Source organism: Chaetomium fimeti (genome assembly GCF_033439085.1).
Source record: "Chaetomium fimeti strain CBS 168.71 chromosome Unknown B0H64scaffold_3, whole genome shotgun sequence".
Taxonomy (NCBI): Eukaryota; Fungi; Ascomycota; class Sordariomycetes; order Sordariales; family Chaetomiaceae; genus Chaetomium; species Chaetomium fimeti.
In genome coordinates, this window is record NW_026944331.1 from 2,102,875 (window position 1) to 2,117,036 (window position 14,162).

The 14,162-nt window shown below is 55.5% G+C and overlaps 6 protein-coding genes and 1 non-coding gene across 7 annotated transcripts; 3 read left to right on the forward strand and 4 right to left on the reverse strand.

Annotated features, from left to right (window-relative positions):
- Positions 1-738: 738 nt before the first annotated feature.
- B0H64DRAFT_319468 (uncharacterized protein) lies at positions 739-3,419 on the reverse strand (the record flags this gene model as incomplete). The annotated part of the gene is made up of 4 exons (XM_062800430.1): positions 739-1,460; positions 1,510-1,596; positions 1,662-3,104; positions 3,167-3,419. 4 exons carry the CDS (start codon positions 3,417-3,419, stop codon positions 739-741), a joined length of 2,505 nt encoding a protein of 834 aa, XP_062660752.1.
- Positions 3,420-6,539: 3,120 nt separating this feature from the next.
- B0H64DRAFT_416413 (ammonium transporter AmtB-like domain-containing protein) lies at positions 6,540-8,164 on the forward strand (the record flags this gene model as incomplete). The annotated part of the gene is made up of 4 exons (XM_062805166.1): positions 6,540-6,635; positions 6,703-7,022; positions 7,098-7,739; positions 7,828-8,164. 4 exons carry the CDS (start codon positions 6,540-6,542, stop codon positions 8,162-8,164), a joined length of 1,395 nt encoding a protein of 464 aa, XP_062660753.1.
- A 362-nt stretch (positions 8,165-8,526) lies between these two features.
- On the reverse strand, positions 8,527-8,629 carry B0H64DRAFT_t62. Its single transcript has one exon. It is a non-coding gene; the product is annotated as a tRNA-Met (tRNA).
- A 145-nt stretch (positions 8,630-8,774) lies between these two features.
- B0H64DRAFT_473380 (uncharacterized protein) lies at positions 8,775-9,327 on the forward strand. The gene is made up of 2 exons (XM_062807991.1): positions 8,775-9,030; positions 9,082-9,327. Exons 1-2 carry the CDS (start codon positions 8,916-8,918, stop codon positions 9,222-9,224), a joined length of 258 nt encoding a protein of 85 aa, XP_062660754.1. The 5' UTR covers positions 8,775-8,915; the 3' UTR covers positions 9,225-9,327.
- On the reverse strand, positions 9,270-10,250 carry B0H64DRAFT_431220 (Alpha/Beta hydrolase protein; the record flags this gene model as incomplete). Its single annotated transcript, XM_062805952.1, has 2 exons — positions 9,270-9,952; positions 10,038-10,250. 2 exons carry the CDS (start codon positions 10,248-10,250, stop codon positions 9,428-9,430), a joined length of 738 nt encoding a protein of 245 aa, XP_062660755.1. The 3' UTR covers positions 9,270-9,427.
- A 1,448-nt stretch (positions 10,251-11,698) lies between these two features.
- Positions 11,699-12,766, forward strand: B0H64DRAFT_121410 (uncharacterized protein). The gene is made up of 3 exons (XM_062797953.1): positions 11,699-11,993; positions 12,055-12,404; positions 12,464-12,766. The coding sequence occupies exons 1-3, from the start codon at positions 11,791-11,793 to the stop codon at positions 12,511-12,513; spliced, it is 603 nt and encodes a 200-aa protein (XP_062660756.1). The 5' UTR covers positions 11,699-11,790; the 3' UTR covers positions 12,514-12,766.
- Positions 12,767-13,139: 373 nt separating this feature from the next.
- Positions 13,140-13,721, reverse strand: B0H64DRAFT_372631 (uncharacterized protein; the record flags this gene model as incomplete). The annotated part of the gene is made up of 2 exons (XM_062802235.1): positions 13,140-13,319; positions 13,392-13,721. 2 exons carry the CDS (start codon positions 13,719-13,721, stop codon positions 13,140-13,142), a joined length of 510 nt encoding a protein of 169 aa, XP_062660757.1.
- Positions 13,722-14,162: the final 441 nt, after the last annotated feature.

Below are 14,162 nucleotides of genomic sequence, written 5' to 3' on the forward strand. Positions count from 1 at the left end.
CGTGACGAGGCCAGGAGAGAGGAGAGAGTACTAGGAAATGTAAACATAATGGGAAGTATCGATACTACAATGCATATGAGTTCGTGGTTTGTGAGGGTAGGGACCACGAGAAGTCTCGGACGCGCGAAATCGACCGTGAAAACCGGCAGTGGGCCCAACTCAGAACTGTGGCCAGGAGTCGTCGGGGAACATAGAGTCAAGCTTCGGCTGCGAGGGTAGTTTGGGCTGTGGTGGTAGTTGGGGCTGCGCGGGTGCTTGGGGTTGTTGGGTTGCCGGGCTTTCCTCGGTCCCTTCGCCTTGGAGGGTCTGTGATTGCTGGTAGAGCTGGAGGGGAGAAGGAGAATGAAACTGCTGTGGCGGTTGGGACGCCGGAACAAGCTGGGACGGTGGAAGAAATTGCGGCGATGGAAGAAGCTGAGGCTGGGGAGCGAGTGCGTTCTGGTGCCCCAAGCCTCCGGCTGTGGGGAGAATGCCGGGCTGGGCAGACGTGGGATATATGAGATGCGACCCATGTTTCTTCCACTTATCTTGGAGTAGCTGCAAGGGGGATTTCTCGTGAAAAGAGGTCTGGTGCCAGGTCTGGGGGTGTTGAGACGGCCAAGGGGGTAGAGGGCCAGTCGCCGAGCTTCCCTGAGCTTGGACAGGCGATAGAGGGTTGCCCGCGTAGCTCGACAACCAAGGCTTTCTCATCAGCTCCTTTCGGGCAGATATTTGAGACTGAACCTCGGGGTTCGTCTTCTAATCATTGAACCCGTGCTGGTTCAACAGCTTCTCGAGGTTGTGGGTCACCTTGGACAACCCCCCTCCCTTCGGAGAGACCTTTTCCCACTTGTGCACCGTGGTAACGATTACACTAGCCTTTAGTTTGAAGTGCTCTCGGATTACGGTGCCGAAAATAGGGTCGTCTGCTTTGGAGGGTACCCCAAGGGTCTGTTGAGAACTCGTGGCCCCTTGGCATGGGTCGTTCTCAGAGTGTGCAAGATGTTGCGCGTCCTTTGCCTCGGCTAGTTCATCCTCGACGTGCTGTACTTCGGCCCCATGGTGTTCCTCTTTCTTCATAGGGATTGCCGATTGCCCTTGGATTGTTCCTAGGGGGGTTGGATAGGAGTAGGATGGATTGAAAGCTCCATAATATCCAGGTGCACCCATATACCCATGATAACCCTGAGCGTTTGGGTCAACCAATATCAAGGAAGGGGGGAGGAACGAAGGAAGAAATGGGGTCATCGTCGTCGAGTGCGGTGGAACCAGCGTTTTTTGGTCCGATAGCTGTTGATCCGGCTTTACCTGCGTGTTGGCCGGCAATGTCGGGACCACCAACCGCTCCGCTAGCCAAGGGATCATGGCGTAGCGGACTGTCAATGCCTCGATACCCCTGTTGTAATTTTCGGCCTGAGCGGGAGTATTGCGCAACTCGTAGCCCGGCTCGTTATAGTAGGGTTGGTCATTAAAGACCATAGCTTGGGTTTGATGTCAGATGGAACTTATGACGGCTAGGGGCCGGCTTACCTTGTATCGAAACCAGAAGTTGTAAGAGAGTAGACTGGTCCGGGTTCCACGGCTGGCCGCGCCAGGTTCCTAGGAGCGAGAAGCAAACTAGCTGCGGCGTTAGCAGGCCCCTCCAAGGTGAATGAGTGATTCTAATCCGAGGCGTAACTTACTCTTCCCATTTGTATACAGATTGGGGTTAAAGCGGGCGGCTCCGTTCCCCGTTGTCCGAAAGAACATCTGCGGTGGGTGTTGCGGGAACTCCGGGCCACAAAACAGATCGAACTCGAAAAGACCGTTTTCGTAAGGCGTGTCAGATGGGCCAACAATCAAGACCTTCATCACGTCCACGCGGCTCTCACCGTGCCGAACGTAAATGCCATCAGGCAAGTCGGAACTCAAAGAGGACACTTGAGCGAGGAGCCTTCTCATGCGGCCTGGCGATGGTTTCGATTCCCCTGCCTTCTTTGCCTCGGACGCGAAGTGGAAGCTGTTTAGTATGACGTGGTCCGAAACCTCCTCGAGACAGTTTGCGCGGTGCCACTCCGATACCGCCTTCGCTGCCTCCGTCATGGCCTTGGCCTCGGCTACCCTGGCGGCATTGGCGCGCGTATTCCGTGTGGCGACGTTGGCTGTCGGGCGGCCAGATGGTGGGGAAGAAGGCTCCTGCCGGGGTGGCCCAATAGCTACTTTAGCACGGAGATACGCGAGGCCGTCGGCCATCGTGCAAATTTTCTTTAGAACTTCAAGCGATTCCCCCTGCTCATAATCGTCACCGAGGCTGCCAGTACCAGCGCGGCGGGAGGCTTCCACAAATTTACGGACTGGGATCGCCAGGTGCTCGAGAACGGCAGCTGGGGGTTCGGATGTGTCGTATTTGGCGATCCCGACGGTATTCTGCAACTTCTGTCGCCTTGAATTCTGTTTGGGCGCCCCGAAAACGATCTGAGGAAGCTGTTCTGTGGTCGAGTAGAGGGTCCTGGGGTGCAAGAGAAGCGGACATGTGCTCTCATGACCGGCGATCGTCTCCAAGAAGTCGAGAACAGCGGCGATGGGCCGGCATCGCTGGTTGATTTCCTCGATCGCAGCATGCCTCAGTAATTCAGAGGCACGTGCAAATACTGGGCTTCTCCGTATCATTTCCGAGATCAGTGGCTGAGAGGACCGGTCGAATGGCGTTGTTGCCTTGATCTTAGAGGGCAAAAGCGACGAGAGGGCGTCGAAATAGAGTGTCAACTCGGCTGTATCGTCGTTGGCCTTTTTCTGGTTGTTAACAGCCGGAACAGTGCCTATCTCCGGCATGTAGTCCCAGTCGCTGTCACCATAACCCGTGCCTTTGGAAAGATGCGAGTGCGCGGGAGTACTCCTGGACGAAACCTCGTTGCGACTGGCCTTTGTCGGTTTCTTTGCCAGCGGTGGGGTCGTTGACTCAAGTCCGCAGAGGAGAGAAAATATGAGAAACAAACGGCCTTTGTCGCAGCACCAGGCAAATTTGAATTCTTTCGTTGAGACAAGAGGCTTGAGCCCAGGTGACTGACCACCGGCATGGTACCCGCCGCAGTGTATGCAAGACCATCCTTTGCATTTGGGGCAGAAAGCACATGGATGGAGATATCCTGCGACGATGAGTTTTTATCGGCCATGCAAAAGTAAGGATAAGGATAATATCCGAACCTACCTCGTTTTAACATCTCTCGGGTCTGCTGGATAAGTGCGGTGCCGTCGATTTCGAGAGAAGCTTTATTACACGAAAGGCATCGCCGGGATTGCAGTCGCTTCCGTAAATCAGCGAAAGGATCGGAATCAAATGCGGACTTAAGCATTTGAAGAGATCGAGCAAGCTGGTCTTGTCCTGAGGAGCTTTCGGGCTCGTCATACAACTGTTGTTGCAGAATCTCGGCCGCCCGCCGGTCGTTCTCAACTTGCGTCATTTCGATATTCATATCGTTAAACTTGAGACCAGGGCGTTTGCGGAACAAGACTCCGCGGCGGGAACTTTGGGTAGTGGTGTTCAAGGAGTCGGTTGGTTCGTCCGGCAAACAGCTCGAAGCACTTGGGGATGCTGTGAGGTCTTGAGTAGGGTGGGGGATTAGCAACTCATGGCACAGGATCGGATGGTTGGACCGAGAGACGACGGATAGGAGATCACTTACCGATAGGATTAGTTTCTGAGCCTGGCCCTTCGTTGCCCGAGGGATTTGCGGAAAAGGAACAAGCCGAGTGGGTAGGCGCCTCTCCTTGATCTGAAGAGAGATTAGTCGGTGGTGAGTCGGTGCTTGACCACTTTGACGTCCCGGGACCCATACCTCCATGTGTCGTCGTCGTCATCATGCGCTGCTGCTTCGACCCTCGAGAGCCATATGATGCGTCATCTGGGGGGTGTATGCGCCGTTTCGCCATGGCGGGCCACTGATGCAACCTATGGGTTGCTTTTTCTAATTTTCCTCGCAAAACGGTCCACGAGGGCATCGTTGGGAAAGGCTTCGGCCTCGGGCTGGGCCAGGTCGCTGTACCGGGACGCCGTACAGTGGCGTAATCGGGACGTCAACGTGCGCACCAAACCCCGAGGGGAGATGCCGGGATGGAATGTGACGAAAGCAAGAGGCCGTAACAGGCCGCAACGAGTCGTACCAGCCCGGTTGTACCATTGACCGACCGTTGAGGGCCTGGTGAGTCCTAATAACCTCACTGCTCGTGCAGCCCAAGGTTTGCAGATTGCAGCTCCGTCCGTCCGAGCCACTACCTCTTTTAGTAGTGAGTTCGAATGAATGATGAATCGGAAAGTTGGCGGGCCAGACTGGTGCAGCGAGGAGGTAGAACGGACGGAATCGTCTCAATAATCAAGTGATGACGCCAAACAAGCAGAGTGTAAAGATACGGGTAGGTTGTGGATAATCACCCAAGGCTCGGTGAATCCATCAGGTAGGTTGTTAAGCGACCAACTCTGCAGGATCGCCGGCTCAGCCCTTTCAGTTTGGCCGGAGGAGGTGTGTGGTTCACGCAGTTGTTCAAGTGTTCGAATGGGTTTCGGTCGGGACCGCTAGGTTAGCCTGGTTAGGTGGTCACGATACACTGGGCAGCGTGACCACTGACCAGCCATGAGACGCTCAGGTAATCGCTCACAAAGTTGTTCAGTAAGGGCAGGCAACCGTGACGGACCGCTCGCAACTGCCCAGCCAGGCGAAGAGCGGAGGTGCGGAGCAAGGCCTGTTTGCCTGCATGACCGGGCGCTCTCAGCCCGTTGAGGGGTTCCGTAGGTGGCCCGACATGTGGCTGTTCATTGGAAAGTGCCGTTTGTTCCTGGCTGCCCTGTGTGGCTGCTTGAATTCAGCGGGCAGCCCTGTTCTCGCTCGTCGTTCGTAGGTGTCGCATGGGAAAGCAAGGCGATTGCAACTCACTACTGCGTGTACTGTGAATATGCCGAATGGTTTTGATCGAGTTTGAGTCGGTTTGTTTCGTTTCGTTTCAGTTAAAGGAAACAACCTCAGCTCCTCAGGTACAACCAGTACCCAGTATGTACATGGGGGGCGTCAAGCCGGCCAGTGCGGGGTTCAGTTGGGCAGTTTCAACTTTCAAGCCACCTTCCTGCTGAGCAACGACATTAGCTTGAGCCTGCCCGAAAATCTTCAATCACCAGTGATTCAACCATTGGTTAAACATTTCAGCCTGAACAATTTTATGTTGTGCAGAAAAACATGGATGCCGATCGCAACTGATACAGCCCAGCCCGTACGAAGTAGCAAGGGAGTTCGGCTTCTTACAACTAAGACGAGACCGCCCCACTCTTCGAGGCCGAGGTCGCGCAGCTCCAACAACGTTTTCTGTCACCAATAAATCCAATTTCCTTGTATGGATTGCTATCCCTAACGTGACACAGTTCTTGCCTTATCCGTTCTTCGCTATTATTCCACGTCTTCTAAAATGACGCATTAACACAGTAGAGAAGCAAATATCCCAAGACGGCAGTTGGTGACGAATGACTAAAAAGTGGGTACCCAAGAGACAAAACGCCGCCCATCGACACCGCCATGTTTGATTGCGGAACGATCGATGACTCGGATACCCGGCCGTCAATACGGAGGGAGAGCCGGGCGGCGTGCAAGGCCGAAGTGAAAAGGGAACATCGGAATGGCCCGGGGATGGGCGAAGGTCCCTCTACGTTGTTGTGTCGAGCAGAACCCCGAACCCAACTAATTGCCAAGACCAAGACGTCTGCCAAGAGATAACGCAGCGAAGAAGACTGCGACAAGCTTGGAGCTGAGTAAATTGCAAAGGTACGAAGTACTTCGCTGATGTGCCTTTCCACGGACTTGGGACGGACGTGGGGGACAGCGGGGTGTTTGCAATCCTTGAAACCCCTTCCCATGGCTAGGAGAGAAAAGATTCAGAGAATTGTCGTTGGTACGAATTACTTCTTATATTCGTACTTCTCGTGCTTCGCTCTGTTATCGGTTCAAACCGTTGCCTTATCATGGCTGGGATGGGGCGATTGGCTCACGGCTTGGCAACCGAGAACCCCCCAAAACCGACAGCGTAAAAGTCTCGAGTCTCGACTCAACACCATGCACAGCTTGGTACCATTTCGCGATGCGCAAACGAGGCGCTCCCACGGCAATGATGCAAGTTATGGGTCTCGAGAAGAAGTTCCGGTCCACTTTCCTCGTCCCACGCGACAGTCGCTGGCCCCCACCAATCCTTCAGCCATGACAATGTGGCAGCAGAAGCTGGGCCGCTTGCGGTTTGCTCTTATCAGTGGCCCCACCAAAACTTCTTGATGTTGGCCCCCGGCCAAGAAAGGATGCGCCCAGAACGGAATCAAGGGGCCGATAATAATCGATGGTCTTATCAGTCTGCAGCGAGGTTGACAAAAGGAGCTGAAGAGCTGGCCGAGCTCTTGGAGTGTCGCCCGAGCGGGCGGGACGCGGGAGCTTATTTGACCCTGCTAATCCCTCGCGAGCTGGCGCGACTCTTGGTCTCTTCAAATTCACATCGAACCAGTATCCCGTTTTGTTTTACGCCGCCTTTGCTTTGAAAATCCCGCCGTCCTCACCATGTCGGCCGGGCCCTTAAAGGACTATGCCGGCGTCACGGGCGTTGCCGACCCAGGCGGTGACTCCATGGCCGAGGACCTCAACCTCTATTACTCGGTAAGACAGCACCATGTGTCGTAGGCAGAGACCTGTAGCCCCTGTCACTAACTAACCTTACCCGCAGGCCGGCGACTTCGCGTGGATCATGACATCCTCGGCTCTCGTCTTGCTCATGGTCCCCGGCGTTGGCTTCTTCTACAGCGGTCTGGCACGCCGGAAGTCAGCCCTCGCTCTGATCTGGCTATCCCTGATATCCATAGCCATCGCAGGGTTCCAGTGGTTTTTCTGGGGCTACTCGCTCACCTTCTCCCATACGGGCAGCGCTTTCATTGGAGACCTCACCAACTTCGGCCTGATGAAGGTGCTCGCCCAACCCAGCGTCGGCAGCACCAAGCTCCCAGACATACTATTCTGCCTATACCAGGGCATGTTCGCCGCCATCACGTTTGTGACCCCTTTCCCCGATACGGCCCTTGCGCCCGACAGGAGACAAAGATCAAACTAACTGTACTTTTCCAGCCCCGCCCTCGCCATCGGCGCCGCCGCCGACCGCGGCCGCATGCTGCCCTGCGTCGTCTTCATCTTCATCTGGGCGACGATCGTGTACGACCCGATCGCGTACTGGACCTGGAACGCCAACGGCTGGTCCTTGGTCATGGGCGGGCTCGACTTCGCGGGCGGCACGCCCGTGCACATCAGCTCGGGGGCCGCCGCGCTCGCCTACTCGCTCATGCTCGGCAAGCGCACCGGCTACACGCGCGTGCACGGCCTCCCCTACCGCCCGCACAACGTCACCCACGTCGTCCTCGGCACCGTCTTCCTCTGGGTCGGCTGGTTCGGCTTCAACGGCGGCAGCGCCCTCGGCGCCAACATGCGCGCCGTCATGGCCTGCGTCGTCACCCACATCGCCGCCTGCGTCGGCGGTTTTACGTGGTGCCTGCTCGACTACCGCCTCGAGAAGAAGTGGAGCACAGTCGGCTTCTGCAGCGGCGTCATCTCGGGCCTGGTCGCCATCACCCCCGCCGCGGGTTACGTGCCGCCTTGGTCAGCCGTTGTGTTTGGCGTTGTGGGCGGTGTCGTGTGCAACTTTGCGACCAAGCTCAAGTTTGTCCTTGGCATCGACGACGCCCTCGATATCTTTGCGGAGCACGGCGTGGGGGGGTATTGTTGGCAACCTGCTTACAGGTCTCTTTGCTTCGTAAGTTAAGGCTATCAGTTCCATCAAGCCTGCCCAAGCTAACCGGTACAGTGACTACATCGCCCGCCTTGACGGCTTCACCGAGATCCCCGGCGGCTGGGTGAATCAGAACTATATCCAACTCGGCTATCAGTTAGCCGACAGTGTCGCCGGGTTCTCTTACTCCTTCGTCATGACCTGTGTCATCCTGTTCCTCATGAACCTGGTCCCCGGCCTGTCGCTGCGTGCCAGTGCCGAAGAAGAGGAGATTGGCCTCGACGATGGCGAGCTCGGGGAGTTTGCCTACGACTATGTCGAGATCACCCGTCATATTGACGGCTCGATGACGGGCATTACTGGCAGTCCTAGCCACAGCATCAAAGGGGACGTCCCGGAGAAGACCGCATGATAGCTGTGCTTCGATGGTCATGGGAATTCACATTGGGGAGGTGGATTTTTAGATATTGCGTGTTTTGCCTTTCTACATGATACCTTTTGTTATTTTATCTAGGTACGTTAATAATGAGTTGGTGGTTTCAATATGGCGTGACGGGGGAATCTGTTTGAGCACTAGGGAACGGTAGTTTGAGGTTGTGGTTTGTGGAACAGACTGAGTGAGTGAACTTGAGGGATGTGATTGACTTGCTTGCTCCTTTGTGCCGGTCTCCGCACAAATTTAGCTTTGGCCTTGACGGTGGGAATTGAACAACTGCATAAATGACAAAAAGCTAAGATCTCTCCCTCCGGAGGGAGGAGACCGGCAAAAGTAAATGGGAACTGTGAGGCTCGAACTCACGACCTCAGGATATTTCGATTTGTCACCGAATCACACAAACGTATGAGACCTGCGCTCTTCCAACTGAGCCAAGCTCCCTGGAATGCGATAGGAAGAGAATCTGCACCACGGCCTTATGAACCTAATGCCGATCCCGCCAAGCACCATGACGTCCTCGACGACTTCGCCAACCAACCTTCGGCCAGGAGAGACGTCATATCAGAAACTGGGTCAGGGAATCAATATTTAGTTGTTGGTTCCATTTTTCGAATTAGCATTGCACTTCGCTACTCTCATAAACTGCAACTACGCACACTACAAACACTACAGATTCTCTAATCAGTCCTTACCGAACTCCTGCAATACATCTTTCAATACTAGCACCATGGATTCTGCGGGCTCAAAGTCAGCCATGTCGAATGACATGCAAGAGATCACTCAGGGGAAGGAGGACATCACCAACCGGATTCGGGGCCACAAGGCCAACCTGTCCAACCCGAGTAAGGTTACTATTCTCCTGGTGTAGAGGAGTTAGCACTGACAGCATGTAGACACCAGTGAAGAATCCAAAGAGAACAGCAGGGAGGCCTTGAAGGAGCTTGGAGGCGATGACACCCTTGAGGACCGCCGTAACAACCCCGTTAGCAAGAGTGCTGCCGATAAGTTGTACGGCACCCGTGCTGCTGCTGGTTGAACGGACGTGACAAGGGGCTAGCCCAACGGATTTCGTTCATTTATCGCTATCGAGACGCAGAAATAGAAAGCTTTCAAGTACATCAAAGCATATGGAACCTCAAGACTTTACACTTGCATGCTTACACTGACCAAGTTCAGTCCAGCCCGGTAACCTATGACTTACCTCAGACCTGCCACCAAGATCACACCGATGGATCATGCCTACTCCTGAAGCCACTGCTTGAACCAAGCAACCAGCGCCTCGTGACCCCTCGTCATAGCCGCCCTCTCCCCCTCCACATTCGCATTCCCCCTAACCAAACACCAGTGCTCCACCCCCGGGAAGTGTTGATAATCAAACGGCACCCCCCTCTTCTGCAGCGTCAGAAACGCAAACAGTTTCAACTCCGGCGTAAACATCTCATCCACCTCCGGCGCCAGCAACTGCACCGGCACCCGCACGCCCTCAAAATCCCCCTCAACCACCAAACTCGGATGCCCCACCGAAACACAATCCACCAAGCCCCTCCCTCCAAACTCCCCCTTAAACTCCCCCGCCGCGAGCCTCAACGCCGCCCACCCCCCATAGCAATACCCGACCGCCCCCACCCTCTCATACCGCCCCCGCAACGCCCTAGCATAAGCCAGCACCTCGGGCTCGCGCACCGCGCGCGCCTGCCGCGCCATGATGCCCGGGATGTCGATCTCGTCGTAGCGGCCGGCCAGCGCGGCGTCGAAGTCGATGACCTCGCCGCCGAAGAAATCGGGCAGGTAGACGGTGGCGCCCGTGGTAAGGGCGAGGGCGTCGGCGAGGAGGCGCCCGTTGCGGAACGTCCCACCCGAGTAGGTCGTGGATGTAGAGGATGGCGGTGGGGGTGTCGGTGGTGGTGGTGGTGGTGTTGGTGGTGTTGGTGTTGGGGGGGTAGGCGACGTAGGTTGGGTTGGGGACGCCGTCGAGCGTGGTTTCTGTGCCGGTTGGCGTGCCCTCCCAGAGGGAGGCCTGTAGGCAGCAGGTGGAGAGGGGCTTGGGGATGGTGGTGGCCATGTTGGTGTTGTTGAGGTTGGTGTTGTGGGGAGGGTGTTGCTGTGGCTCTGGAGCGAGAGCTGTTGTGTGTGTTCTAGAGACGAGAAGGCCTTGGGAAGTGTAGGAGATGTAGCAATTTATAGCCTACCGCCGAACGTCCCGCCGAATGCACTGGCATCGCGGTTGCACCCATCGTCCTGCGACTCCTGTCCAATGGCTGACGCTTCCCGCCCTGCTTCGACTGGTGATCACCGGAGTTAAGTACCTCGCTATCCTCCGAGGCCGCTTGGTCCGCTTCGTCCGGTGCTCGCGGCTCGGAAGCAACCGCGTGGTGGAGCTCGCATTTCTTCGTTTTCGAATTGTTCAAGCTTCAGCGAAGGCCCCGTGTTGAACGCGACTAACTGTATTGGACGAGTTAATGCTTTGACTTTGTCGTGCTGTATCTGTGGCACGGGGTGCTCGCGTCGCGGTCTCTTCTGGACGCAAGCTTCAGTTAACATTGGCTCAGGAACCTCCCCGTCAGTGCGCCGGCCTGTTGTTCAAATAAAATCGTGTTAGGAAAGAGAAGGTCGAGCGAGACTTCACCCTCGCTTGAGTAGACACGGTATTTGGTGAGATTCTGACCAGCCCGTCATGGTTGTCGACCGACATGGGCAAAATCCGACGCGGTTCTTTCTCGATTAAGCGAGGGCAGGCCAGGCTTGAGGATCGGGAATCGTTAAAAGTTGACAATCAGCTTCTTCTCCATGACGCCGCTCAGGCGACGTTCACAGTGAAAAAGGGTTTGTTTGACAGCAAAAATTACGGCCGGAACGGCCCCGAAGGACAATTCATGACAGCTAGCACCACGATGTGCAATGCAGGCTCTCCGTCATATGGCAGGGTTTTCTTGATCTCCCCGCAATCAACCAAGGTAAGTATGAAGAAGAAAAGAGAAGAGGAGGAAGTTTAGGGGAGTTGGCCGGGGATTTATAGCTAAGGTCTTGCTGGTCTGTGCACGTCTGCAGTGGTTCAAAGTTGCAGTTGCTTGCACGTGATCATACATACCATGTCCATCTGCCACTTGGTTGCTTGGCAGAGGCGCAAGGTATCGCGCCTGTCACTCTGGGCCACGGATCCAAGGGCGCTCTCCATCAGCGCAACCACGAGATTGTAACGAGTGAGATACCGCTGCATCTTGCTGACAAGGGTCTCATGGTCGCCGACCGTCAAGGGCTATACTCTTCGGGGGAGGAGGAAGGGTTCAAGCTCTGGTTCAGTGGTTCTTCTTTTTGTTGCCACGACTATATGTTGAAGTCTCCAAAATGGATGCCGAGTTTTCGTGAAGAGCGGGACCAACCGTTTTCTCGAGACCAACTGCCCAGACCAGGGCACTGATTGGGGGCTGAGGGTAAAGCAAGGCGGGGTCGTGAATGGTGAACAGAACACGTCCAGGCATCCAATCCAATTTCCAACCAATTCCGCAATTAGCCTTACATCTGATCCAATACTTACATTGCATTTCTATGCTACTGGCATTTCCTCGCGGCCTGAGCCCTACACTGTGACGACAACAACGACCATGGAGCCAACCTCAGATGCTACCGACCCTTTGGCAAAACCCCAATTTCTAGCAGAACAAGAGCCAGACCCCTCCCTTCGAACCGTCACAAAGGGAGGGCCGGACGCCGGCGCCATCGACGCCCAGGTTCCAGACGCCCGAGTTACGGCAGAAGAACGTTTTGCCACCTTTGACCTCTCCGCTGTCTCTCACGTTGTTATACAGTAAGATACCTAGGCACCCAGCCTAGCATAAAATGCTCATAAGTATCCTAACCCCTGGCAGGGTGTCAATCACAAGGCAACAGGACATCTTCCGCCGTGTGGGTTACCAGTACGACTGGGATCGGCCCGGACCTTTTTGGCATTTCCTGGGCAAGATAGCTGCCAAGGCTATATTCAACGATGAGATCAAGCTCGACGTACTCAACTATATCCCATTAGGCAGGCGAGAATTTATCTGTTATACAACGCCCACGTGGACAGCCACAGTCAAAGCGAGAGAAGCAGATGGCTTGACAGAGCCGCCGCCACTCCATGTTATCGAGGTCAACTTCAAGAAGCCAGTGCCGAGCCAGCCGCTAGAAATGTCCTGGGTCCCAGCTAGAGACCGTGTTCTCCTTCAGATTAGGCGTTGTAGGTTGAAAACTATCGTGTGTGCTCATTGACAATACTAACGCAAGGTCGCAATACAGGGAACGAAGATTCGGGTGGAGAAGAAGACAACCCCGACATATCCGACTGAATGTATTGGGATTTCATGGCCGCCCTGCGCGGATCAGATCCCGTGGGGATTGACTCCTTGGTTTCTTGTCTTAAACTAGATAAGCGATGGGATGGCGGGAAATGCGGAATAAGGTGGGTTGTCCCGAGAAAAGAGGAAGCCATGTGCATGGACACTCACAGGCTCAACTTGTGTGTTTGAAGTTCAGGGGGGTTTAGTCGGAAAAGCCAAGATCGCTCACACACGATACTCGGGTCAACCATTTTCTTCCTCGTTACTTCTGCCGACTTGGGGGGGGCGGGATGAGACTTGTCCGTTTCTTCCAGGTATGTATATTCGTCTCTGACCCGCATCTAGACACCATCATGTTCCACGTCGCACTGTCGATGACCGAAAATGGCCTCGCTGTCAACCCAGATTTGGCGACCACAGCAGAAAGTATTGTACTTGACGCATAGTTAGATACATAATGAACCCAATCAACGTCAAACTTGCATCCTCGGTCTACCGGGCACCAAACGCCCCTCATGCCGTCATCCGGCATTCTGCAAGCCACAATCTCACCCTTTTACCAACCTCTTACTCACCATCCCACCCTCACGCTATCCATCTCCATTTCCTCGACCTGCAGCGTCATCCCAAGCCGTCTACACCGCCGCCCAGGTCAACCACACGTACTTCCCCTGCTCACTGTACGACACAAAATGCACCTCCAGCGCCGGATCCCCGACCGCCGGCGGCCCGCCCTCTCCCGAGCTAGCCATCAGCCCGTACTGCCCATACCGCAAACAGTCCTTGCCCGGAATCGAGTTCGGAAACGGCCAGATCTGTATACCCCCCGTGTCAGCATACCCCACCAGGAACAGAACGTAAGAAACAGAGAAAAGAAAAAAACACACCCCAAACTCCACCCCCGCATCCCCCCCGCCACAGGTAAACCTCCCCCCATAGATCCGGCACGGCCCCGCCGCGGACGTCAGTGTAAAAGTCGGCAGGCTGCTCGTGCCAAGCGCCGTGCCCGTGAAGGTGCCGCAGTGGGCGTTGTCGGTCGTCCACAGGCCCGCGGGCGTCAGGCAGCCCAGGTCGGCGTGGTCGCCTTCGTTCCAGAGGGTGCGCAGTTGGCCGCGGCCGGTGAAACCTGTCGTGGAGCGGGGGGTGGTGGGGTGGGCGGTGGTGGTTGTGGTGGTGGTGAGGAGGGAGAGTAGGAGGAGGGGGGGTTGAGGACGCATTGTGGGTGATGGGGTGGGGAGGTGATGGTTGGGTGGTTGTTGTTGTGTTCTGGGGTGGTGGTTTGGTTGGAGGGAGGTTGACGGGGCGGTAGGGAGAGATCGTGCAAGATATATATGAGTTTGAGATCATATCAATAACTAGAAGTTCCGGGTATGCGCGTAATTCCGGGAGACCCCCTCGGACACGCGTCACATTGACCGACTTTGGGCGGTGTGTCCCATACTACTACCACAGCATACGATCGTTGCATCTTGTGCGCCCATGGAGCGCGATTTCTAGACCGTAGCCAAGTACCAAGCGACGTGGTGGCTGCGGAGCTGTTACCCCTTTTGCTCGAGACCGACGAATTCGGCGGCCAAGGACGTGAGCTTACACTCCATCGAAAGGTCATGCTCCGCTGACAAACGGAGAGGGTTGCAGTTTTGGAGCGAGCATGGAAA

Excerpts from the sequence above, each read along its gene's own strand:
- B0H64DRAFT_473380 (XM_062807991.1), top strand. The coding sequence starts at position 8,916 with ATGGATTCTGCGGGCTCAAAGTCAGCCATGTCGAATGACATGCAAGAG. Across the intron at positions 9,031-9,081 it reads GGCCAACCTGTCCAACCCGA|ACACCAGTGAAGAATCCAAA; the intron begins GTAAGGTTACTA and ends GACAGCATGTAG.
- B0H64DRAFT_121410 (XM_062797953.1), top strand. The coding sequence starts at position 11,791 with ATGGAGCCAACCTCAGATGCTACCGACCCTTTGGCAAAACCCCAATTT. Across the intron at positions 11,994-12,054 it reads GTCTCTCACGTTGTTATACA|GGTGTCAATCACAAGGCAAC; the intron begins GTAAGATACCTA and ends AACCCCTGGCAG. Across the intron at positions 12,405-12,463 it reads TCTCCTTCAGATTAGGCGTT|GGAACGAAGATTCGGGTGGA; the intron begins GTAGGTTGAAAA and ends GTCGCAATACAG.